The sequence below is a fragment of the Neopsephotus bourkii genome, unplaced genomic scaffold, assembly GCF_033783945.1.
Source record: "Neopsephotus bourkii isolate Nb327-2 ecotype Australia unplaced genomic scaffold, CSIRO-AGI_Nbou_v1 NB_787, whole genome shotgun sequence".
Taxonomy (NCBI): Eukaryota; Metazoa; Chordata; class Aves; order Psittaciformes; family Psittacidae; genus Neopsephotus; species Neopsephotus bourkii.
The window spans coordinates 1,254,714-1,281,919 of record NW_026901283.1 but is presented as its reverse complement, the minus strand read 5'-3'; the positions used below and the strand labels follow the sequence as shown (position 1 = coordinate 1,281,919).

Below are 27,206 nucleotides of genomic sequence, written 5' to 3'. Positions count from 1 at the left end.
AGCTGTCTCTCCTCTGTGTAAAAGCCCCCTCTGCTGGGCCAGCCTGACATGGAATATGTAAAAATACGTAAAAATACCAGATCGATCCCGCTTCCCCCCAAAACCGAAGCAATTCTCTATCATCTGCCCCTTCTATAGGGAGCCTTTCTCCTGACTGGTGAAATACAAGTCACAGAAATGGGCAGGTTGTCTAAAATGCAGCATGCTTTGATGAACACATACCTTAACTATCCCATACATGAGGTGAGCAGAAGGACTTTTCTTTGATTTTTGGAGGACTCCTGTGTTTCAGGCTGTTTCCCGGTGGCCAGCCTCATGCCAAAGAGGTTCTGATCTAGTCAAGGGAGATGCCATTCCCAAAGAGACATTTTGTACGACAAAACTTTCATCTTTGTGAAGGTGATCCTCTATATACCAAGGTACATCTAAACTGGGTGAGATGTCAGAAGCTGGGAGAATAAAACCAAATGTATTCCAGTGAATTGAGCATGCAGTTCTGCCACCTGGAAATCACACAGTATTAGAGAAGATGTAGAATAAAAGTAAAGATGATTATTTCCCTAAATATGAGGTTAAAGAATCATTTACTCTGTTCAGAGAGAGATACTGAGAAATAGGTCTGTAACACTCTAACCTCCTTGCTCTGGTTTAGCTCAGGGTTGCATGCATTCCCTTCATCCAACAGCCTCTGAAACTAAAACACACCCCCAGTTACATTTGATAGGTCTCCATGTCTATCTGACTCTTTATATGATCTCCATCATTACAAGTTGCCTTCTTTCAGCTAGATCTTGACTCAAGGAAAGCTTCCCAATTGTCCCTTCTCTTTGCTGGGAACCTCATCCAGTATCTAAGCTGCACACCCAGGGATGATTCCTATCCAGGTACTCCACTAATGTGTTCATTAGCACACCAGTTAATACAGCTGTTTTCAACGAGCTGCTGTCTACAGCAGGGCTAGCTTTTAACATGCAAGAAGCGAAAGACCTGAGGGTGCTTGCTGGACAAAACTGGATGCTGTTGCCACCTGACTTTGGAGTAAACCAAGTTATGCTACCTTGTCAGTGTGAATCTTCCTGTCAGGCACTTCTGCTCAAGTAGTTAACGATGGTATGAATCTATGAGTTCAGCATCTAACCTGCCCACAACAAAGTCATTTATAACACCTATGTGAAGTTCTTCCTGATGGCTGGTGAAAGGAGTTTCACATTTCAGAACTAACAAAATGGATTATTTTCACCATGCGGTGTTTTAGAACACATGCTGAAAATGGCATTTAACACGAGCTTGTAAGTGAGCCAGTGATGCAGCCACTCACTCTGACTTGATAGAGACTAAACACAGCGGTAACTAACATAAATATGGGAACTATGGCGAGTTTGCAATAAATCTGTACTACACATGGCTTGCTGGAGTTGTGTGATTGCATCTCACTAAGACAAAATAAGATGCATTCCCAGGAGACAAAGGCAAAAATTGGTGAGGAAAGTTCCACAAACCATTGAAAAATGAGAGCAAAAGGCATCTGAAAGATATGATTGAGAAGAAAGAAGCCCCTTAATTTTGTGAGAACTTAAACAAAAGGAATGTGAAGCAAGGTACTAAAGGAAAGGCTTACAAATAAAGTTTTGCACAAGGAGTGTTTAATAGAGGAAAAATTTTCACCAACATTTTCAGTGCAGGTAAAAATGGCAGAAGGACATCAAGATGTGGGGGAAGAGAGAGGCTGATCAGTGTGGATGAGTGGCAGTTTCATGGAAAAGCACCACAGGGTTGGAGGAGGAGCAGCTCATACAGCTTCCCAACCTATTTGCTGTGAACCATCACACCTGGAAAGCAATGAAAAAAATAATGTCCCTTTCCTTTGGCAAACACATTGTAAATCGGTACGTGAATCTGAGCACTCAAATGACTCATTTTCTGGAATATGTGTTCCACATGGACAAACTGTGAGATAAGACTCAACTTTTTGCCTCAGATATACTTCTGTCACAGTGGGAAAACATTACTTTCTCTTCCTGACCCCACCGCCTGTAAACTGACAATAATCCTCCTTTATTTGACCTTTGCAAGGATTAATACTCTGAGATTGTGAGAGCTGAGGTACAGTGGTATCCTGAAAGAGATGAATACAGAGCACTCTTACCAGTCTTTCTTCTCCAAAAACGAACATCCTACCCCTCTGAGACAAAAGAAGATCCACTGTTTTCCACTTTGATGTTGTAGTCATTGTCTCTTCCTGCCACTGATCTGAGAACCCAGGTGGAAATCAATCAAATCAGTAAAATCCACTTCAAAGCGCACTTTCAAAGCTGGTCTTTTTGACCAAAAAACCCTCACAAGTCTTGGTCAGCAGTGTTAGCTAACATGGTATTTCCTAAGTTCCTTCTTTAAATTCTTTGAAACAGGAGACAAAAGAAAAATCAGGCACAAGGCTGTGACCAAAACTTCAGCTTCTTGACCTCCAAAGCATCTGCTGAAACAGTGCAGCTAACTTTACCCTTTTGTCTTCTCCTTCTCCCTATGCACTGTACAAATTGGGCTCTTACATTCCCTCTGAGCAATTTTTGCTTGGACTAAGGATGTGTCAAAGGGATCTCATCCCACGTCATTATCTCAGTTCAGCCACGTGGAAATATCTCTTTTTCACTCTGAGCTTTCACCTACTTGAATTTTAGACCTCACAGTTATGGCTTTGTGTAATTTTTGATCTGTTTAAGTTCTGTCTTTCACCCACAACTGGAGCTGGAACAGCTCATTCTCAGCAAATAATGCATCCCATGATGTAAGGATCTCTTTCCATCTGCACAATATTTGAGACCACTTGTAATATCCTAAAACATATTTCTTGTTCTACTGCTGCCAAAAGGATTGTTTTGTTCTATAATGTTTTAGTTGTAAACAGCATCCTGCAAACATCTACGCAAGCATTTAATTTACCAGTTATTTCAATAAGAACATGTGTAATTATCTACCAAGTAAACAAATACTTAATGTTCCAGACTAAAGCTTGCTCAGCTATTATGGGTCACACTTGGGACTGGTTCCAGCCCTTTGCTGAGAGCAAAAATAATTGCGTAGCTTACGTACATTTCTGTTTCACCAAATACTTTTGCATTAGAGTTTGAACTTAACTCTTATCAGATATTTTCCTAACACAATTTTTTACCAGAGAACAGACAAACAGATATAAAACAAGGTGCCAAGATTCACTCAAATATTAATTCATAGCAAACATATTTTTACAATACCCACTTTCTAGCATATGGCTTATATAGCCTCAGCCAGCAACAAGGCTTCTCATTGATAGTGCTAAGGTCAAAATCTTTATGATTACATTACAGTGCTTATATTAGCCTCCTTCAGAGAGAATAGGAAGGCTTGTTAAGAGTTTCATAAATCCAGTGAAAAGATTAACCCAGTCATGAAAGCATATATGTTTTTACTGGATATATATGTTTTTAGAACATGCTAAATAACCTGATCCATGTTTACTGTTATGTACTGAATTCAGAATGGAGTCAGTTTCCCCATATATTAGGAGATATATATTAGATCCTGAATATCTATCAGCATTATAATTCAGTATTGCTTTTGTTCTACTCGGTCAGGTTAAACAGCTCCTGGATTCCCGATTATACAAGTAGTGAGAAAAACCAACACATAAAGAAACCAGCTCTCCGTGTTAGCATGCTACAGAACTTGCCTTCGCACTCAGACAGCCCCTCTGAGTATACACTCACTGCTCTCCTTTATTTAAATGCTACAGCTTCTTTCCTTTAAATGTACTTTCTTTTGAATGGAAGACCAAACAACTGCCACTACATCCTAATTTACTTTGTGTAAAACTTCACATCTAAAGGGTATACTCACTAAGATGAAAGGGGATGTTAGCACTCAATACAAATGCCCAAAACCCAGCATATGTATCATATGCCTCCAATGGAGTTTAGAGACCCATTTCCTGGCCTCTCTGCAAGATACTCAGACTAACATCAAGAGACACTGAACCCTTTGGCAGACTAACCAGCTAGTTTTAACAGAGTTACAGTTAACTCCTGGTGGTCTATGGACAGATTATCTAGTTTGTGGTTCAGTGGGGTCCTGCTTTCCCAAAAAAAAGCCTTTGGCCACCATTTAGAGCCCAGCATTTTCAACAGTCGCCAACATTCTGCCAACAATGCAGTTTATAGTTATCTACCAAAATCTTGAGTATATGTAACTTGTGGCTAGCCCCATTTTATATGGTATGTATTGCCTTTTTTCACTCTAGCCAATTTATTTCCTATTAGCCCACAGGATTAAGAACTAGCTGTGCCCAAACACTTTTTTTTTAATGTTTTGAACAAGAATCTTCAAATTTTCCTGTAGGCAAAAAGAACTTATTTCTAAAGTAAACCCCTCGAATCCCCTTTTTCCTCCAGGTACACGTTTCTGTAGAGAAATTAGATCAGTTTTATATCTCTTCACCTTTGTACCTGCCACATTAAAAACAATAGCTCTAGTTTCTATCCCACTTGTGCCCACTTCATCAAATTTCTTCCCAATTTATAGTTTGGGGAGAATAGAACACAAATTCTCCCAACACATCCCCAAAAGATTTGATGTGAGCTTTGAGAGGAACACTGCATAGGTTTTAAAGTGACATGAATTAGTTCACATCTCCGTTTAATGGCAGGGTCTGGCAGTAGTACAGGCTGGGCTTTAATAATACTTATTTTACAGCTTCAAAGAAAAAAGTAAGTTCCCTGGTTCTGCAACCTGAATTTGTGCACTTTGACATGCAATACCAGTAATACTTATTGCTTGGGAAAACAAAAGGAAAAACAAGGAAGGAAACAGTGTGTAGTGTAAAGCCAATGGGAAAATCACATGAGATGCCATTATCTTTATAGTGATTCATCCAGCCATTGCCTCAGAGCAATGTTTCTCATGGTTGGGTTGTGTTACAGAAGCAGAAACTAGAGTGGTAACCCAGGAACCAGAGACAGGATTTAGAAAAGAAATAGACACCTTCTCAATAACTGTGGTTTACAAATAATTTCCATTCTGATTCACTGGGTTCATGGAAAACCATCTGCTGGAAGACAGCCTGGACAATTCCTTTGCTGAAGTCACCTACAGACTGTGATCCTGCCATGCCTCCTTTATCATCTCCCTTGAGTTTCCTTTGATATGCTTCAAGGAGATGGAAAAAGTTGGAGGCCTGTAAGATCACGCTTAGATTCAGTGAGTTGTTGCTGAATGACTCTCTCACTATATTTATGCTCTCTGGCATGTGTGCCACTTTCATTGCCTGGGGTCATACTGCCCCGATGATCCCTGCAGAGACCTGGTGGAGGCTGCCACAGCTCCTTTCTTTCCTGATGGAATATGCACTTAGGTTTCCATCACACAGAAACCAGGATGCTGGCAATATGGATGTGTGCCAGTCCCACTGAGTGATGGCGACAGGTTTGGCAAGGCAAGCAGGAGACCTAGGAGCTGGGAAGTGATCCCAGTTTAGACATAAATCTGGGTTTCACGAGTGACTTTCTTTCTCCTGTATCTATTTGTGGAAGCTCCAGCCCAACCAGAAACCACTGAATGCAATGAAAATGCACCATGAAGTCTGCAGAAGCAGCAAGATCTTTGAACGTGTTTGGTATTTTTACTTTAGGTGTGAAAGCAGGGAGGACAAAAAGACAACAGAGGAGGGTTACTGCTGAAACGATCCATGAGGGTGTTGTTGAGCTGTGGGCACATTTTAGAAGCCACACAGCTTTAGCCAATGCAGCCACAAAGAAGAGCATGTTGGGTGGGTGGATGTTAGTGCCTTTCTGCACTCACGAAAATAACTCACTCTCTCCATGCCTGAGGTGCACTGCTCATAAATATGAATAATTCTTCTCTCCAGCCAGGATTCATTAACATCAGTAAAGCACTCAAGACTTCAGGTGGAAGTGTTTTCTCTATAAATATAAACATAGGCAAATAATATTACACATGGAGATACTATTTCTTTAAGAAATGTCACTGAAAGACATTTAGTGCAGTATAAAGGTTTCTTCCAGAAACCTCAAGAGGGCTCAGAGAGTGAAGGCTGTGAGCTGGCTCTGTTTCATGAATGCAAGCCCTGCTCCATTAATTTTGGTCTTGCTTTAATCAGGCAAGTTATCAATATAATTTTTCCAAGACAGCACTGGACATGTACCCCAAAATTTTCATTTCTGAATGTTAAAAATAACAGTCCTTTTTGCCAGAAGCCCTTTATAAATGCATGCTAAATAAAACAGCACCAGTAAGTTAAAAGGGGCTGTTAGAAACTTCATAATATTAATTGGCATTTTGTACCTCCTCACATGTTCAAAGAAACAAGAACAAATTACCCAATTAATCCCAGCTGTTTGGGGTTCTCTTTCTCCATTGCACTGGCCAGCTCTGTGCCTGCCCACATAGCCCAGGACCCAGTGCCAGGAGGAAGACAGATGGTATGACCTTGCATATGCTGGCCAGCTTCCTTGAGCCCACCCTGCCACCTGTGGTATTATGTCAAGCCAAAGACTACCTTTTCCAGAAAGGTTTTCCACGCACAACTGCTTACCAGAAGCTGTCCCCTCCCCAGGCTGCAAAGCAGCGCTACGTGTGCTAGGCAAAGCTAGATAGCAGCTTGCTGCTAAATATCCTCATGGGGTCCATTGGCCCCTGGAGCAGGGAGGCGGCTACCACATGGCATTCCAAGCCCATGACACTTGGCCCCCTAGAAAGGGCAAACAAGGCTCAGCAAGTAGGGCAGGATGAGGTGGTGTTGCCCCAGTACCCCATCCTCAGTTTACAGGTGAAGATACTCCTGAGAGCCAAAACTGCAAGGTGTCCTATGTGCTCAAAGCAGTGGAGGAGCCCCTGGTTGCCTCCAAGTTTCCCAGGGCATCACTGTGGGATGGGAAACCCCTGAATCTGCAGCAAAACGTGATTTGAAATTCAGGCCACACACAGTTTCCCCAAAGCTTTGCCACTCTCACCTACTACTGAACATAAAGTTTCTTTTCCTAATACAAAATACAACTATAAACAGGCTAAGCCAAACAGGGTTCAAGTGTCTCCTCCTCTGGAAGAGGGTGAGAGCAGGGGTTTCCCCCTTCTCTCAACAAACTGATGCGTTTGGGGAGCTAAATGGGTTGATGCACATGGCTCAGCCACAGGGGCAGTCCGCATGGGAATAGTGAAGAAAAAGCTTTTAGCCTAAACCTCTGTGAAAAAGATTTGTCTTGCCCGTGAAAACTTTGACCAATGTGTCCTACTGTCTTTCCCCAGTCCCCTATTTCACTGCCAACCGAGCCTCATTTTGAAGCAATTAGACAAATTACTAATTGCTTCAAAATGCGTTTAATATTGAAAATGTACTAATATAGTATATGTATTATATGTTATATTCATTATATTTTATATTATATAATATGAATATAATATTCAAAATGTACTAATTGCTTCAACCGTACAAGTTACTGACGTCTGGTTGGGTCTCTGCACTGAATACACACATAGAGCTATAAAATTTTGAAATAGAAATTATTCGAATATCTGAATTGATAGCCCATCAAGATCAAGGGCCAAATTGCATTGATTTTAACAGGATCAGGCCTTCACAATGTGATATGTATTAATCCATGCTAAATGCACAGATTAGTGATGGAGATTAGGTAAAGCAGGAACAGTTTATCTCTGATCTTTAAAGATTCCTTTAACATGGGTCTCCAGATCCCTGTTTTCTGGGTTCTCACATTAGAGGACTGTGATATTTCACTTACCTCTGCATTAATCAGTCAGTGGTAGTGCAGAACTGCAGGGTTTTGGTTTGGGGGTTGCCAGTGTTTGGGTTTTTTAATTAAAACTGAATAAACTTTAACTTTATAATGCAATCTAGGAATGTCTAGTGAAGGCATCTAAATATCCCCACTCATAGACAACTCAAGATGCACCGAATTCAAACCTTCAGATTAAACCCTGAAAGATTCCAGGGGCAGTTTCAGGTACAACTGGCTCCATGACCTCGGCGGCAGAGCAGACCCTGAACTCAAAAGTACATTTTCTGTATACCACTGTACACTGCTTGCTAACAGCACCCCAAATGCTCTGCACACATGATTTCAGAAGAAAAAAAACCCCTAAATCCTCATGTGGGTTTGGTGAGAGGGTGCCCCAGTTACACGATTGTGTCCTTTAGTGCATCTGCATAAGTAAAGGTATTAGGTGAGTTGCAAAATCCTCTCTTGAACAGGTAGACTGAAGAAGATGAATGTGAACACGCTATTTTAACTGTTTTTTACACTTTTACTTACTAAAAAAATATATATAAACTGCTGCCTATGCAAGCAGTTTGACATCCTCTACTGTATCTTTTTTCCCAAACCAGCAGGGCAGAATTTGATATAAAATTCAAGAAAAAATTCTCATTTTCTCTTTCTTATGGCAAAACTACATTGTTGTGCTCTTGTTCTGATTCACTCTTTGCATTTTCATTTCCTGACGGTGACCTTTTCTGAATGTACAAACATGAAGGCTGGCTGTTTAGAAAAGCAAAATTAAATCCTCAGGTTTTGTCTTTCTCTCTTTTTCCCATTCTATCTTTTTAATAAACCAACCAGCCCCCCTCAGCTCAAGGCTCTGGTCCTGCTTGCACTACCACCCAAGAAACTGCTGGCAGTGCATAGAATTGGACATGTATCACACAAGCATCTTCAAGGATGGGGACTGAGCCCGCTCTGGCTCCCTAGTCTTCTACAGTTCAGCTTGACATTGTCCATAGGAGACAGGGCAAGTGATGAATGGAGACTGACAGGAGCACTACTCAGTGACTCTGCTGGGGGCTGCTCACTGGTTTCAGCAGGATGTCCAGTTGGTACCCTGCGGAGGCCCTAGGAGAGCTGTTTCTGCTGGTGAGGAGTATCCCTGTGGAACCATGCTCAGTTCGTAACAGGGCCTCACATGTAATAGTAGAAAGTGTTTGTCAGCCCTCCCCTTGCTCAAAGCATTTAATGCCTCACACTTCCCTTCAGGACAGTTCTTGCTCCTCATCACTGGTGGGAGGTGCAACCCCATCACTTCAAGAGGCTGTTGACCAAACACCATGGGGCAGTCTAGAGGAAAGCGATGAAAAATGGATTTCTGTATCTCAGAAGGGGGACTGTCCAACTAAAGCCTAACAGTAGCTTGCTTATTAGAGAGTTCAGGAGCTCTTAGTTGCAAATGTATGTGCAATGTGACACCGTGCTCAGCTGTAGTTTCCCTCCATTACATTTTTTCAGTTGCCACAGGTCTTTGCAAAGCAGAAAGGAGGCAAGGGCCAGACCTGCAGGTACCACTGATGTAACAGGTCCAAATCTAGCCAACAGGACTTACCCATTTACAGCAGGTCTAAACCAACACCAGAAAACTCAGCCTGCCTCTGGCTGTGTTTCATGTGTTCTATAGACACACATTGTATGTGGTTAATCATGCTTACAAGACCTTCACATTTAGTATTCAGTGAAATATAAAATGTTTATTTTATCTATTAAATCTTCACTATCTGCAATTATTCCCCAGGGAACAACAGCTAGTAAGTCAGCAGGCACAGATTTAATTATCAGTTTTACTGTAAAATGATGATGTTTATTGATATTACTATCACACAGACACTGAAATGAAGCCGATGTTAATCTGAGGTTAAGCTCCAGGAGGCGCCTAGCAGTCTGACCAAAGGGACTGATGTTCATCAGATAATAAAAGAGGAGACCTCCCTCCCTTACTCCTCCTTACTCTGGAGGCCTACACAGAGCTCACAGAAGTACAGCCTTGTTTTATAAATTCCTCCTCGCACTATTTCCAGCCCCCTCTGACAAGTGGCTCACCCCTTAATACAGAGGTTTCAGTTCTAGCAGACTGCTGAACCTAACATCCTATTTTGCTTACATAGAAACTTTATGATTGTGTTTATTTGTTTGGGGTTTCTTTTTTCCCCAGGATGTCCTAAAGAGTGATGCCAGAGAAGCTGAAAACAGAAGTGGTCACAAAGTGGTTGTAGCGTTATAGTTGTGAGCAGAAAACCTGTCACTGATTCTCATCACACAGTCTGCCTTAAATTCACAGCAAGGCAAAACACTGCTCTCAATTTCAGATGATACAACATAAAGGAAAGGGACCTTCAGTGGGGAAGGAGAGGAGGTTGAAATAACAGCAGCTTTCTACGCTTCTCCATCTGCCACCCCTTTCTAAGTGTTGAGAACAATGATGTTACAGCCTATTTACTAATAAAAACTATGCTGGCTGCTGGCACTCAGTGCCATATTTGTGGTTACCATAAGAACTTGCAACAGGACTAGCGAGCTAGTGCAAATGATTGTTCAGATGGCTAATTTTCATAGATATTTCACTGGTACACTTTTGTCCTGACAAGAACATGTCTGCCAGTATCATTAGAAAAGGAGTGGAAAGAGAACCCCATGCTCTATTTTCCAGATAAACACTAGTGCTGGATTGTACAGCACTGGCATGATTGATTTTTTAAAATAAAACTACATTTTATTTTTATTATTACCATCTCTGGATCAGCTAGGACGTTTTTAAGCTCTACCATGTTGCAGCAGTACCCAGACTCTTCTGGTCTGCTCCCAATGGCATGGCCCAGCCCTGTGCCCAGCATGCTACACCAATAGGGTGACCTTGCTCAGGCACTGGTTGGGGTAGACCTGGGAACACCTCTGGGCACAACACTGCAGGACATGGCATAAGTAGGCTTTGCACAGGAGGGAAGTCTTATGCACCTAAATTCCTGACTGTCTCAAGGGGTAAAGACAGAGAAAAGAGACACAAAGCACCGCATTGTCCAAAATCAAAGAGCAGTTAAGCGTTGAACCTGGAACTGAAACAGAAAGTTGCTGGATTATGTTGATCCATACAGTCCCTTAGGCCACATTTTCTCTGCTAAAATCAACATCAGAAAGAATTTGACGGCATATGAAGATCCCCTCCTTGAGATCCTGCTCTTGCAACCAACCCCAGCTTGGCACCTGCACATAGGACCCTCAACAAGCTGATGCTGGTATATATTTAAAATTATGTAAAGGGTTGCTTTAAACTAATAGAAAGAGATTTAATACCACTGGAGACTAGCAGAGTTAATGAGGTGGGGGAGCAATGATCCTTTTTTCCAATTAAAAAGAGAAAAAAGAGAGAGACCAACCTTCGGAATTTCAACATGCAAAACCAGATCATACACAAGAGAGCCACATTCAATCTCTGTGCCTAGCTGAAGGGAATTTGTGGTTTCATTTTGGGCCCTTTTGGACTGTTTTTCATGTCAATATTACATATTTTCTATAATTTGTCTCTCTTCCAAGATTACTGAAACAAAGGAAACATTTGAATGAGATTTGAGGCAACTTCTTTCTCACCCGTCAGGAAGGTAATCCCCAGCCTTCAGATAAATGCGGACATGTGGTTTCCAGTATTCTCACTCCATATGTCTTCACAAACACCAAATAGATCTAACACAAAAGGACATTTTTTTCCCCATAGATCAAAAGGATACAGTGATGGGCCTTGCCCAGGATGATCCAGACTTTCATCCATATAATACCTTCATTTGCACTCCCTGTAGAAATGCAGACTCCCTGGCACAGAAATCAGGAGACAGGTTGAAGGTACCAACCAATTCCAGCACTTTTAATCTCAGCCTTATCAGCTGTAAACTGGAACAAAAGTATAATGCCCAATTTAAGGAATTGAGCTTTACAGGTAAACACTGACACATTTTGACCACTGTAACTCTGAAATAAGGAAGACACTTCATGGTGGGTTTTTGTCCTTATGTCATTCCTAAAGAAAAATAGGGTTTGATGCATTGTGTCAGTGCTCTTCCTCCCGTATTTTGTAGTAAACACTACAAACACTATAGCTCTTAAATCTGCTGCTTAAATTGTACCCTGCTTCTGGGTTTGAAATCTGTCATCATATGCTCATGTTCATGCTGGGTTTGGGGAAACATCAATGAAAGCAGAGGGAGTGGTTCCTGCAAAAGAGCAAAAATGAAAGGCAGACATGAAAAGCCATCACTGGTGCACTGAGCCTTACTGCCAGAACCAGTTAAAGGAAAGTTTAATCTGTGTATATGCATTAATGCGAGGAATTTTTACTAGTACATCTCTTTCAGTCACAAATCATACCTTATAGCGCTGTCCCCTGTTTATAGAGTAGGTCCAGCCTTTCCAGCCAGGCTGGATGGAGTGGGTTTTGAGCAACCTGGTCTAGTGGAAGGTGTCCCTTCCCACAGCCAGAGTTTGGAACTACATGATCTTTAAGGTCCCTTCCAACCCAAAGTATTCTATAACTCTATAATTCTATGATTCTTTTACCCAGAGGCAACAGTTTCATTTGCTATAAAATGCAATATAAGGTGAAAACTTGAGGCACCAAGCTTTAGCAGCCTTGGTACAACCAACAGCTCCAGATTTCCTATTTGAGCCACTGTGTCTGGCACTGGCATGAAGAAACTTACAGCTGCCAAGTCTGTCCCACCATTTATTGGCTAGGTGTGCATCTCCCAATGCTTTTGCTTTTCTTGCTAGATGGCTGGATACCTTCCCAGAGCAGGGAGAAAGGGATAAAAAGGAAAAAAACACCAAAAAACAGTAGTTTACATGGGATTCTCCTATTGGAGAAGGATGTGGATGTGCAATTAATTCTTTCCAGGAAAGCAAACATTTAGCTAGAAAAGATTTTCTTTGAAATTCCATTGACACACCAATGTGTTGATACTATACAATAGAAAGGACTGTATGACATAGTGTTTCTTTCTGCATAAATGGACAGAAGTCATACATAATGCAGACCATAAGCACTGACAGGCTTTTGCAAGAATATTTACATTTATTTTTCATAGCCCTGAAAAATCAATCTGTAAAGACATCCCATAAGAGGCTGCATTTGGCCTTGAAACATTGTCCTGAGAGACTGTGTTTCTCTCTTCCATCTGACACATTTTACAGAGGGCATCAGCATATGGATTTGCACCTCAGCTGTGTTAGGAGTAAAGAATTGCTATTGTTTTAATATGCTGCACTGGGACATTTAAACATTGATATTGTCAGGTACTACTTTACAATTCCCATTAGATTTGATGTAAAGCACATATTTATGAAATAAAATATTACTGTATTCAACCCATAAAACTCTGTTTTGTAACAGTATTGAGCATCTGGTTTTAATCAGAAGTCAGGAAATTCACAGTTCAAGTTGGAACTCAGTCCTTCCCTAAATTCATTGTGTTTAACTTCTGCAAATCAGATATGAACAGGTTCTACAAAAGTCTCTTTGCTGCTACTGAAAGTTAAGCACAACAGGCATACAGGTTTGAAGCTAGGTGACATTATCGGGGGCAATTCCACTTTTTGAGGCTTCCTGGTGGAGCAACTTGAACAGCAGTAAAGCAGGACAAAGAGACAACACAGAACATCACTGCTAACAGTCTACCCAGTGGTGGTGGTGTTGTAAAGCATGCATGTTTGAACTCAAGTTTCAAATCCAAGCTTTATGTAAAAATGGTCTAATGCCTTCTAAGATTCTGTTTAAATGAATTTAGCTCTTCCTTTCTCTAAAACCACAATAGGTATTTTGCTGGTAAAATACAATCAGGATTGAGCATCAAAATATTTTTTTTCGTGCAAATCTGTTCTGAATAGTTTTTAGCTCTTAGTTCATGAATGAAGCAAAAATTCATAGGAGCAAAGAAAGTAAATAAAAAGTAAATAAATAAAGTAAATTCACATAAACAAAGTAGTTGAGTCAATATTGGACAGTTACTTTTCAGCACAAAATTTAAAAATTTTCACGTGATCAGCTTTGCCAGTAAATAAATGTTTTTTCATTCGTGGGGGCTTAATGAATGTTCTACTACAGATCTATCAGTCACACATTTGTATAAATTCTTTTTTGGGGTTTGGATTGTTTTGGTTTTTTGAGGCTTTGCTCTGCTCTTACAAGTAAGGCATGCCACAGTTTGATTAAAATTACACCCCAAAACCCTCTCCAAGAAAATAAATAGAGTTTCAAAGTATAGGAAGAAAGTTTGATTTTATGAGTGTTTGCATTCATTAAATGGTTGGAGAGTTCGACAAAACCAGGGCCAGCAGTGACATTCATCAGATACTTACAGGGATCCTCAACAGGTTCCTTTCAGCTATAATCCTATACATTCACATAACCCTTCTCTGAAGCTGAAAGGTGCAAGTCTCATACCCTGCAGGCCTGGAGCTGTGACTGGAAATCTTGCATACATTTACCCAGTTTCTTAGGTGTTGCAACACTGATTATGTTCAACAAGAGGATGCTACTGCAAACTTGCTATCACTTCTCTATCCATCAGTCAAGAACACAAATCATACACTCCCATTTATATTTACCTTTTAGAGTTTTAAAGAAAAATGTATCCTACAGCTCAGATTACCAGTGGATGGATGCTACTTCTAACATCTGAAATGCTGAAGCAATTCACTGGTGTGTCCCTTTCATCTGATAGGGTGGAAAATGTTAAGTTACACATTTCTGGGAATATCTGAAGCTCCTATTTGAGAAAACATCAATTCATAATGTTTCTTAACTGTGATGGTGGTGAAGACCAAAAGTCTTCCTACATAAATGTATGTTTCAGCGGGGTTCAGTGGTCACTCAATAAGAGTGACAGTATATAAGTAGATACACTTCAAGTAGGTAACCAACAAAAGGGTGTGGATATTTGATCTATATCTCTATCACCACGAGCACAACAATGGATGTATGTAAGGAATAATCCAGCATGAACACAAGTTTCAGATTGGCTTGACCACCACCCTGTCCAGAGCTACTGAACTGAAACCCACAGAGGAGGCACAGATCATTCATCCACAGGTTGGGGTGAGAATGAGACACTGTACCCCTGGAAAGAGCTTGTTTCCTCTGAACACTCCATTCAGCTTTGTGCTATTTCTTCAACATATCCACTGTCTGTTAGTATAATGACAATCTGTTTTATTAAATCCTTAAACTAACGCACTGTGCTAATGTAAAGACAGAAACACACAAACATGCATACAAAAAACCCCTCAAAACGTTGCCTTACAAGTGGTAGCTTCACTCATGTAAGTAATAAAAGGAGAGGTCTGTAAAGCAGACTTTACATGAATTTGTGTTACATGCAAGATGATCTAGGTTTGTCTTCCGAAAGGCCTGTTCTGATGACCCATTGCCTTTAACCACTCTCTGCATTCCCTCACCTTCTTCTAGACCATTTTCTAAAATAAATAAACTCCCTATTTCATTCTTATTTTTATGATGAGATTTGAAGCCTGCAAGCAACTGTAATTTAAGATGTTTCCCATCCTTCTGGACATTTGTTTGGCTTTTATGTTTTTGAAGAAGCAGACTGTGGCTGTAGGATAAATGCAAATGCCTAGTAGCGTAGTACATATGACCCTTTGAATTTGCAGGTGGGAAGCAGAGGCATACTACCTGGCATACTACAAAGCAAAGGCATACTACAAAGCTATCTAAACGTATGGCTGAATGACCCATAATAGAAAAATGGATGGTGAAGAAAGTAGCAAATACAAAACCAGAACAAAAAATACACATTAAACTGGAAAAAGGTGAAACGTGAAATCTATCCCTTTTCTATAAGCACATGTGGAAAGAATAACACCTAACCTTTTTATTCTCGGCTTCTGCCACTCCCCTTCCTTTACATTCCAAGAGAAGATCTGCCAGGTTCTGGCCGTATTCACTTCTCTTCTGTTGTTTGCCAGTATTAGTGCACTCTAGCGCACATTCTTTCCTAAGACTTCAAAACAAGTCATTTTCTAGGTCTGACTTTAAAGAACCCAGCCACACTTTCCTCCTTTGTTTACAGCAAGCTGGGTGGTATGCAGCACATTCACATACCCCAGCTTACACACTATGGTTTTGGCTGAAATCTTTAATTGAAAAGACTCTTGAACCAGACTTCACACTCCATGCCTTGTGTTATTGTAGATCAGAACACCTCTCACTGATACATTTGAATGCTTCTAATGTTCCCTTCATCCTAAATTATACACTGAGGCAAACATACCTGTGTTTTGCTTATTGAAGCCTCCTGATGCACAGCTTCAGTACTTCTATTCTTTAAAGCATTTCTAAAATCTTAGATCTGGATCTGCTTATCATTACACATATAAACAGAGGGTGAATTCACCTCCACACAAAAAGGTTTGCATGATTTAACTGGTTTAGGATTTAAGTTCAACTCTGGTGAATAGGCTCTAGACAAAGGGCTGAGTTTTACCAAGAAAGATTAGTTAACATCACTCAAAAATAAAATACTGAGTGATATAGGGTGTTCAGTACCTACTATTTGCATATAATGATGCTAGATTGAGGCTAGATTCAGATCTAGTGTAAAGTAAGTCAACAATGACAACTGTGCTAAAGCTGTGTCTACTTATGACAGTTCTTAATCTGTCTCTGGAGCAGCAAAAATGTAAATCTCCATCAGCTTAACTCCAAGTCTTCTGATTTTAATGTTAGCTTTGTTAGCACTTATATGGGAATTTTTTTGAAGATCAAAAACCACACCACAATGAGAGCTATTAGAATATAGGTAAGAATTCTTGTGTCCTTCTCTCTCTTTCTTTCAGTCCCATTTTTTCTTGGAGTAGGGAAGAAGCTTGCAGTGACCTGCAGAATTATTTGCCTGATGCCAACCAATGAGTAGTGGAGTGAGGAAGAGAACCAAGAGTTCCTGATTGCTGAATAACCCTCTCTGATGTACCAACATCCGCAGCCACAAAGCTCTGAATTTGCATTTTAAGGGAATCCTATATGGGATGCAAAATAACAGTAGCGAACTACAGGCTGGAAAAACTTTAGGTTTGGTTTGTTATTACATTCAGCCACAAGGTAGATCAAATCCAGATCCAACTGCCTCAGCATTTGGCATTGTTTAGCTCTGTTCACTTGCTATTATGAAAATCAGCTCATAGTGTGTTTCGATGTACTTTCTGCAATTGATGCAAATTACTAGGTATGAGAAAGGAGAAAGAACTATTATGATTACAACACTCAATAAGCAATAGGGGGTGCCTTGTTATATATCTCAGTCTCCTGGAGGTAGTGTTTAGCACAATTGTGCTTTTAGGCAAACAAAACTCTCTTAGAGGTCAAAAATCATTGTATAGTGATTAAAGATACTGGCAAAGCCAAAAAATAGAGTTAATAGCGTGTTTAGACTCTCATTTAAGAGATTTTGCAGAAAAGAGTGTTACTTAAAACTAGGTGCCATTGACCATCGGAGAAATGAGGAAAGATACTATAATCTTATGCAATCCCAGTTTTGGTCTGTTCCCTTGACCTGGATTAACCTTTTTCCTTTTATCTGTATTTTAATTCCAAACCCCTCTCTTGAATGCGACTGTATCCAGGTCTCTGCTAAAACCTTTAATAAGCAACAGTAAGGTCAGCGGAAATAAGTTTGAACTCTATGATTATTTCATACAAATACTATAGGTATCCTTGACTCTTCCATAACTATTAGTGATTTTGGTCTCCAGTGAGATGTTTGGCATATGGCTGTATTTAGTTTATTGATTCCTTTGTTAAATGGTTACCTTTCAAGAGCAATTTAAAGTACATGTTTCTTCTAACTTACTATTTACAGGCACACACACTGCACAAAGGCTGCACGCAACTGGGCCAAACATGCTTTTGCAAACAAGAAGTAAACAGCAAAATGGTCATTAAAATCTTTCAGTCTAAATATTTCTATTTCTTTCTTGAGTGAAAAAAGATAAATTTATGTATATCACACTTAGACCACTCTTACATTATGACTAACTGCTGCTAACATGCTAATGAAATATCAGCTGTGCATTCTCTCAGTTTATTACATTACACTCAAATGTATTGTTTCATGAAATCAATATTAACAAAGAACATGCCCATTAAAATGTGCACACTGTAGCTGTACATTGAATACAGCACATAAAACTCGCTGGCTTTAATCAATAAAAAGCCCAGAGCTGCACAAAATTTGCTAGGTCATGAACCTATGAAGCTATTAAACCATGAGGCTTTTTTTAATAATAAATCTTTTTTACATGAACATGAGTAGCTAATTCTTTTATAAATCATTAAGTATTCTTTTCATTGTTTGCATCATATTAATACCTAGGGGACTTATTAATGGACCAGGACTCCAGCTGTTCTGTTTCCAGTAGCTGCTCACCCTTACATGGTGGTTTTGACTTACTTTTAAAACCATTCCAAATTGGTTTGGATAAAGGCCACATAGGCAAGGCCAATTTTGTTACATGGACTGAAAGCTGGCTGGCAGACAGGACCCCTTAACCCTTAATGAGTGAGGTTCAGACTGACAAGACCATATTAGGGGTAACATAACCAAGAATACCTGTGAACTGAAGATCCTAGAAAGCATGTGGTATAAAGCTGGGTGCTTGGAAAGATAACCGTCACACAGCAGTGGGTGTGAGAAAAAACAAGGGTCTATGACTCAGATATTCTTAAAATTATACTTGGAGACATATCTTAACTTCTTACCTGGAAAAAAGACAGCTGACAGACTACAGTGTCGATCTAAGAAGTGTAGAAATTCCCTCTAAGCTTTTGCTTAGCTTCTGCTTGTGTTTAAGAGAACAAAAGAGTCAGAACCATCCCCTCCAAAAAGAAAGCAAGCAGGGAGAAGACATTTTGGTTGTAACACCTAGGCTTGAGGCGGAAGACATGATAGTGGCCAGGGTCCCAATACAAAGGGCTTCTGCATCTTTACAGGTGATTATTGCAGCAGTTGCCTCAAAAATCAACTTCCAAAGTCTTGAAGTAGCAGGATATTGAGTGCCCCTACAGCTGGTTAGAAGGGACTAAGGCTTTTCACTGGTTTGGATCGAGTCCACCTCAGTACTGAGGAGTGCCAGAAAGTTAATCCCATGATGAATAGTCTTCACAAAGTTGGCTGTTCCTGGTCCACATCAAAACTGGCATTAAACAGCAGTCTCAATAAAAGATCACAGGAACATGAGCCAACTTAGGCTATCACCCTTTCAGATTGTGTTTGGGGTGCATTCCTGGGGCTCTGGGGGAGGCTTGTAATGCCACTAACATCTTTCCTTTTCACATACACAGAGATAAAGATGGCAAGTTATCAGGGAGCAAGGCAATAACACCACGTGTGTCCTGAAGACTAATGGAACAGTGTAGGCATCACCCTGAAGTAACATAAGATAAAATGACTCCAAGTAAGACAAAACCACAATATGTGGTAAGAAGGAAGAGGCTTCCCTTAGCCCCATCTGGAAGAGTTTTCCTAGATTTTTTCTAGATTAATTTTTTCTTAATATTTTCACCCAGAAAGAGATTAGCAGGATGGATATTTTTTATTTTTTTTCCTGAACAGATAAACCACTGCAAAACTGCAAGTGACTGCAAAAGGACTGCAAAAGGACTTAAAATGAGATGTCATGCATTTGTATGACTAGGAACCATTGCACTGCCTATGTCCATTATGAATGAGCATGAATCACTCCTCACTTCTTTATGATGAAATTATGGCTTTAGAGAATTGAAATGTCAATTTCAATAAAGTCAGGATTTACTAAACTAAACAAACTCATTTTCTCCCTTGATTTTTAGAATTCCCCAATAGTTTTCTCACTTTAGACTTATCAAGCTTTTTCCCATTATGTCTCTAAATTCCTCTTTTACTACTTAATATAACATATGTTAATTTCATTTTTAAAAGTAGGATTTGAGGTGAATAGTAAGCTAACTAGACCCAGAAGTTCTAATAATTTAAAAAGGGGTTTTGGAGGTGGTTTTTTTGCATACCTGAAAAAAGTTTAGCCAAAACACCCAGAGGAACCCCCAGGATTCAATCATTTGTCTTCAACTGGTTTGCAATGGAAACCCTGAGAACAACATCTTGAAGTTTGAAAACATTGTGAAGTCATGGATAGTATTTCTGGACAAATAAGTAACATTTGTAAGAGACACTTAAATGTGCATAAAAAGGAGTATGTGATGTCTGCTGTTGATGGGAATGTTTAACTAAAATAATAAATAAAAACTTACCGTATTCAAGCTGGGATCTACCTGTGAGCTGCAGAAGATAATGCTCATTAGTATAGATTCTCTGAGCAGTGAATGAAGAACCCATGATACCTTCATGTGCTGCACCAACACATTACACACTGTGGCATTATGAAACCAATGGAGCTATCAACAAACATGACATGGGTTAACTGAAACTAGAATTTTGCATTATTTTCTTTTAAAACAAGAGGGACACCAGGAATTTTTTTTTCTACTTTATTTTATAAATCAATACCTTTATAAACATACAAATAAACCAAATATATTATATTTGTGTTGAAATATCATTTCAAGGTTTTACACTAAAGACTATTTTGGGTTTAGAGCTGAGTTTAGGAAATATTTAAAACTCAAAACACTGTAATTCCAAAAACATATCACCTTGACTTTTTTCTATCTTATTCTGTAAAGAACACTATCAAAATTAAAATTAGATCCTTAGACAGAAGGAAGGAAAAGTAAAAAAATCACCAGGTAGAATATGAAACCAATTTGTAAAGAGTCTGAAACACCTTTGTTTAAACCAGATGTAAAGTTACAAATCATTATTTCTTTTGATCATGGAAACTTCCAATTAGATGTTTGACTGTCGTTCAACACAATACTTTGATTTTAAGCAAAACATTATATTTCACCACAAATAATCAAAGTGCAGGGATCAAAGCAATGTTACTAGATCTCATGGGAATAAAATACTGAATCAGGGTCTTTATAGCTGGACTCTCTTCCCATCAAAACACACAAGATCAGTGATGAACTGTGAAAGACCAAGGAATAAACACTAGAAACTTTCAAAAATGTTAATGAAATTAATATTGTTATACTGAACTTAAAATCAAATCTACCAAACACCAATGGTTCTATCCTCTCCTGAACAGAGTTTAGTGTGCCAACTCTCCTCAACCACTTCTTTTTTCATGGAAATACCCTTGTTGCCATTCACACAAAAGAATGCATCTTATTATAGAATCATAGAATAGTTTGGGTTGGAAGGGACCTTAAAAGGTCATCTAGTCCAACTCCTCTTTAATGAACAGGGAAATAAATCTTAATTGCTACTAGTTCCAATTAACCTCTGGCAACACCAAGTTTACAAGTTTATTCTGAATTCAGAACTGAACTGATTAGAAATCAGACTCGACAATTCAGAACCACTGGCAAAAATCACTTTAGAAGACAAATAAGTGACAGCTTCACACAACATAGCATTATAGTTTTTGTAATTTGGACACCTTGGGCTCAATGTTCTTGCTGTTTACACTAAAACAAATCAGTACTGACTCCACAAAGTTACTCAGATGCGTAACTGTTTTGGACAAGAGTTAAGAACTTTTCAGTAATCTTTACCATCATGACCTACAGAGCTGGTAACCAAATGACAGCATCCCATACATCCCATAACTTCCTGGCAAGAGTATAAAAAAAAAAATAAAAAAAAAATTGCGTGGTAAACAAACAAAATGGTAACATTTGCCACTACTATCCAGCTAATGACTTACAAGGAACAGTAGTAGTGGGCACTGTAGTGAAGTTTAAGGGAAGTGTCTAATAGTTACAGTAGTAGGCTTCAAAGGCAGAGGACTGAGAAACCCCCTACAATGAAAACATTGTTAGTAATCTAACTGATTTCCAGATATCTTCCAATATATTCTAAAAGTAGTCTTAGACAGTCACGACCAGTGGTGGAAATCACTTGATACAATAAACAGTTAAACTACAACCTGTATGAAACAGAGCTTTATAAGTTAGTTCTTACTAAATAACTGGAAGGGCACTGTAGCTGTTAGAAAGCCAGTTACAAGAAAAATTGGTGCTGTTTCCCAATTATTCCCATAGATTTTATCCGGCAGCACAAGACAGCTAGATGGAAGTCGGTCCAAACTGAGGTGTTTTTCTGTTTGCCCCACTCCTCCTGTTCTGTCAGACCATCAACTGGCTGGAGGTCTTTCCCCACACTAAGTCCTATTATATAGGCCGAACCAGGTTCGGCTGCCAGACTTCTGTAAGGAGAGGACAGCTCCAGCACATACCCCCTTGCGGGGCTGAAAGCGGACTCAGACCCACAGCCTCACTCCAGAAACAATCCTGAAATGCTCTGAAGAACCAGTGTAGACTGGAAAATTGAATGGAAGAAACACCTTTCCCCTCAAATATTACCTCTCACTTCATAGACATGACCATAGTTAACACCATATGCTCACAAACAATCCTCCAGCCCATCAAACCTGAGAAATGCAAGATTGCATTTGGTGCTCACTTACAGAAGAAGATCCAAGAATATCTCTGGTGAAGTCCAAGAAGTTACTCTGGCCTGAAGGCAGAACTGGAAAAGGCTTATAGTGTCCATGAACAATACTGTAATAAAGATTCTTTTTTAACTCATTTTCCTGCACAATCTTCCATCCCAGTTTCTCTGCAGTTGTCCTTGTGGACCATTATCTAGGCAATTTCCAGAGTCTGTGTACATGCAGAGACCACTGTTTGCAACCAACTCCACTAGAAAATACTTCGAAAAATCACCCATTTGTCAGTTTTCCCCTCAGTGTCCTTGTAGCAGGCAGCTAATGAAGTTAGCAGCAGTGACCCTTAAAGTGATAGTTAATAGAGTACTCATTGTTAATACATTGCTCACAGTAATTCTTCCAAGCAGAGATGACAGGGAAGGAGTGGTAAGGACTCCTCTGTTCTGTTTTGATTTGTGGGCTGTCGTTTGCTTTTTCCTAAGGCAGATTTGAATAAAAAAGGGACTGCTTCAGTGTTTAATGAGTTTCCATTCTCTATTGCCTTAATCTTTCCTCCTTTTCCTGCTCAGACCCAGGCTGCTTCTAGTCTGGCTGCATCAGTAGGCTTGCTGCAGCAAGCTTGCAGTGGTCCCTTTCCAGCAGGGGCTTCGGGTGGATGCTCCAGGGAGCCTGAGGAGGGTCCCTTTCTGCTCCCATGGGTTGATATGATTTCTCACCAACAGGAACCTCTTGGTGACAACCTTGTTCTTTCTCCTCTTCTGCCAAAGTCTCTGCTGCTTTGTTATATGTTATAGGCTGTTCTTCCACTGGAGAAAATGCATATGTATTACTGAAAGCCATTTGAGAAGCTTCACAACAACTAAGCTAAAAGAAAACTAGTAACAGCTTTGAAAGAGGACATCTATGAAAGGAAACACAAGATTGGATTCCGATAATTACAAAACCAACTCATGTCAAAAGAACAAAAAAACAGGCAAAGTCAAGACCTTGCACAAGACTTTCAGAAATGCCTTACACAAATTTCATGTTTAAGTGTTTTAATACCTAAGAACAGGGAAAAGCATGCCTGTGACAAGAAGACTTACCTGCCTGGCAAAATTAAAGCCACTGCCCCAAAGTCTAAAGATCTTAGAATTATTCAATAGTATGGTATAAGAACTTTCTTTAACATGTTAGAAAAGACATCAGATTCTTTATTAGTCTTGAGTCTAACATGGTTGAAACACTTTTCTAATTTTCAATTAGGAAAAAATTAGACAGCTGTCATGGGAAATTTCTGTTCCAATAGCTGCATCTGATAAAACTATAAATGAAAACAGAGCTTCCTAACGGGAAACATCAGGCTTCCTTCACTGGACAATACAGTTCTACACATTCACAATATTAGTCTAACCAAATAAATGTGAGGCATATTTTCTACTGATGAATAAAGTGACTTCTAAGGATGGGCAATTTTGAACATCTTGCAAGATGCCTGTCCATAACTTTTACCTTTGCATATTTTTAAGTGACTGATGCAAACCAGGCTCTCTAGTTCCTGACTTCTGTAGCTGGGAAGTATAGTGGTAAATAGTCTATAGCTTGGAGGAGACTTATTAGTGTATATAAATATATAAAGGAGGAGTGTCACGAGGATGGAGCCAGGCTCTTCCCAGTGGCAAACAATGATAGGACAAGGGGCAATGGGTACAAACTGGAACACAAGAGGTTCCACTTAAACTTGAGAAGAAACTTTTTCTCAGTGAGGGTGACGGAACACTGGAACAGGCTGCCCAGGGAGGTTGTGGAGTCTCCTTCTCTGGAGACATTCAAAACCCGCCTGGACACGTTCCTGTGTAACCTTATCTAGGTGTTCCTGCTCCGGCAGGGAGATTGGACTAGATGATCTTTTGAGGTCCCTTCCAATCTCTAACATACTGTGATACTGTGATACTGTAAATAAGACACACGCTTAAGGATATCAGCCTTCATTCGTTCTCACAATCTGAGCAATTAGGACATTCAGTTGCCATCTATAAGGCAGTATTTCCTAAAACTCAGGGTGGTCCAGCAGGTAACCCATGGACCATGGAAGTCTGTTGTGTGCCTTTGTGCTGCCTGGTGCCTTTGCACCACGGATGGGAGGCACATCTCTGTTATTCATCTCATCCCTGTTTAAGCACCAAAAAATGCCTAAGCAGACAAACATCTCGTTCAACACAAAAAGCAAAACTGTAGTTGCTGCTGCAAGGCAAAAGGTTTCTGGGCAGAGCTGTACTCTTGACACCATCTCAGTAAATCTGCCTGAATGAATAAGGACTGTCAAAGTATGTCATTCCACAGATGTACATTCACCATCAGTATGATGAGCACAACTTGCTATGAAGCAAACCTGTGAAGTTCTGTATAAGTGCAAAAATATATTATTACTATCCCTAGAAGCATCTGGCATCTTATGAGTGTGAAAGCACTGTTGTAATTTCTCATGAATAATCTGCAAAACGAAGGATTGAATGGCCTCTTCACAGCAATATAAACATGGTTTCTGCTGTGCACAGCAGCTTTAAACAGGCCAGAAACATAATTTTGATTTTGCTGTCTCCTCTATCAGCCACTGCTCCTGCTGGTACAAAGTTGAGGAGAGATCTAATAAGGAAGGAAATCCTACTCACCATATTCTGAAGGACAGGCAGGATGAGGATCTGCTGTCTCACACTCAATTAGATCAACCGCTTTAGTCTCCAGAGAACTGTTACACTCCTTAACAACCGCAAACTGCAAATGCATACAATATGCACAGAATACACAGAGCCTGAATAATATAAAATGAACTGGTTTTCTGAAACCCAAGAGGCAAACTAGAAGGTCCACACACTCTAACCACAGCAGGGGGAAAAAGGGCACCCTGGCTTCTGGAATGACCCTTCCCCTGCAGATAATCAAACATTTGAGTTGATGACAGACCCAGTCTTTCTTTGGGAAGTACACAGTCCCAGTCTAGTGAAGAGAACAACCCACTTTCTTGCCTTGCAAATCAACCTTTCCAGAAGCAAGAGCAAAAGTTCATGAAAACTAACCCTCTCCATAGTACTGAGGACTGCTTTTAATGTGTTAGAGACCTGCAGTCAGACAGCAAGAAACCCTGTCAGGCACAGGGAAGGAAATGCTTTCTGGCGCTCGGCACCACCTAGGGGGTGCAATGCCATCATCCGATGGTGTCAGTGGAAGCGATGCCTCGGAAGCAGAAGATGGGACCCTCTAGGGGATCAGGAGGAAAACAGAAAAAACTCAGAGGCAGAGGAAAGCTATGTGAAGCACTGTGCTGAAATAGTATAGAGGGAAAAGGGGGATGTTGAAAGAGCAGAGACAGGGAAGAACAGAAAGCATCTGTAAATAAGATGTTCCAACAGAAGGACTGACAGATTCAGAGGTCCAGGTGGGTAATTGGTGGATTTATGTGGATAGATCACAGATGTAGCAGGTGTGACTACTTAGGCTTCAGTTCATTTACATAAAATCTGTAGTCTTACAGCTGCTAACCCACATGTGACAGACCCCGGGAGGAGATTCAGCTACACACAGTTCTGCAAAACATCTTTGCCTGTGCAAAACAGAACACTTGCTGGGTGAAACGTCTCAGAACAGCAATAAAATTCGAACAAGTGCAGAAGTTTACCAAGGATTACATATCCGTAAGGCAAACCTAGCCTGGCTTATGGAATTCTAATATGAATGTGAAAAAATACCCAGGCATACCCTTAGCTAAATGTAGTCTCACCTGAAAGAAGTAAAGGAAAAAGTGAATGACACCTGGACAATTTATAGGTATAGTTTCTGTATCACAATACCTAGCATTTGATATGTGTAATAGCATAAAAGCTTGTAACCCACTACATTAGCCTAGATGGGCAAGAACAAGGAAGTCTTTGCACTCCCTTACCCCACCCTCACAAATGAGCAGTAGCACTGTGGGCTACAGAATGAGTGAGTTGCATGAGCTCCTTAAAGTCACACATCATCCAGTCCCCATACAGAGTCCTTCATTAGGATTACTGATGCTGGGTAAATCAACAGCACCCAAAAACCTATTTTAGTGCCTTAAAAGTTGAGGAGCTATAGAGTTTTCTACCCCTAATGTAGTATAATCTTCTTTTTATACATAAAGGTCTCCAGTAATCCACTTGAAATGAACAGTAGAAATGGACAACTTTCTGCTGCTTTTTGACAACTCAACAGTTTCTATCCTTAGCGCATGCATGCGTGAAGTCCCAGTGAACTTAACACTCAATGGCTACATCAGCATAGAGAAGATCATATGCATGAAACCCCAGGAATCCATTACTGTGTAAGCAGCAGTAATTAGCAAAGGGTCAGTGGTTTCTTCTGCTATCCTGCAACAAGCCATTTGCAATAAATTACATCATTAATGTATTTGATGTCTCCCAGTGCAAGAATTCATGGTGAAATTTAACACGTGTTATAGATGAGTAGGCTGGATTTATTTTTGTTGATTCAGTCCATTGCTTAGCTGCTTAATTACTCCTATATTCAGCAAAAATATCATTGACCACTAGCATTAACTGGGGAGACAACAGCAGGTGGGGACAGAGCTGATGTTCTGCAGGCCTCCTAAAGCAATGCTCCTAGGCAACAAGCTGTTTTCATTCCCAACAAATGTTTCTGATTTTCTTAGTCTCAGACATTTTGTAAACTGTGCTCTTTGTCTCTGCTGTGAACAAATGATGACATCGCCACAATTAAGCACATTTGCTGACTAATACCTGGAGGAGCTCTGTTGGTAGTAAAAGGTCCACAAGAGCATGCTGTTGCCCAGCTAAGGAGCAATATATCCTA

General features: G+C 40.0%; 1 protein-coding gene across 7 annotated transcripts in view; it reads right to left on the bottom strand.

The window, feature by feature from the left end:
• Positions 1 to 22,139: 22,139 nt before the first annotated feature.
• Positions 22,140 to 27,206, bottom strand: part of EGF (epidermal growth factor) — a 58,991-nt gene continuing 53,924 nt past the window's right edge. For 2 of the 7 annotated variants that reach the window (XM_061355210.1, XM_061355212.1), the window contains 2 exons: positions 25,025 to 25,127; positions 22,140 to 23,179 (listed from right to left, as the gene is read on the bottom strand). In XM_061355210.1, the coding sequence (XP_061211194.1) occupies positions 22,956 to 23,179; positions 25,025 to 25,127 (327 nt within the window). In that variant the 3' untranslated portion in view covers positions 22,140 to 22,955. Of the gene's footprint in view, positions 23,180 to 25,024; positions 25,128 to 27,206 lie in introns of those variants that run through there. The other 5 variants (XM_061355209.1, XM_061355211.1, XM_061355213.1 and 2 more) reach the window with 4 other exon arrangements.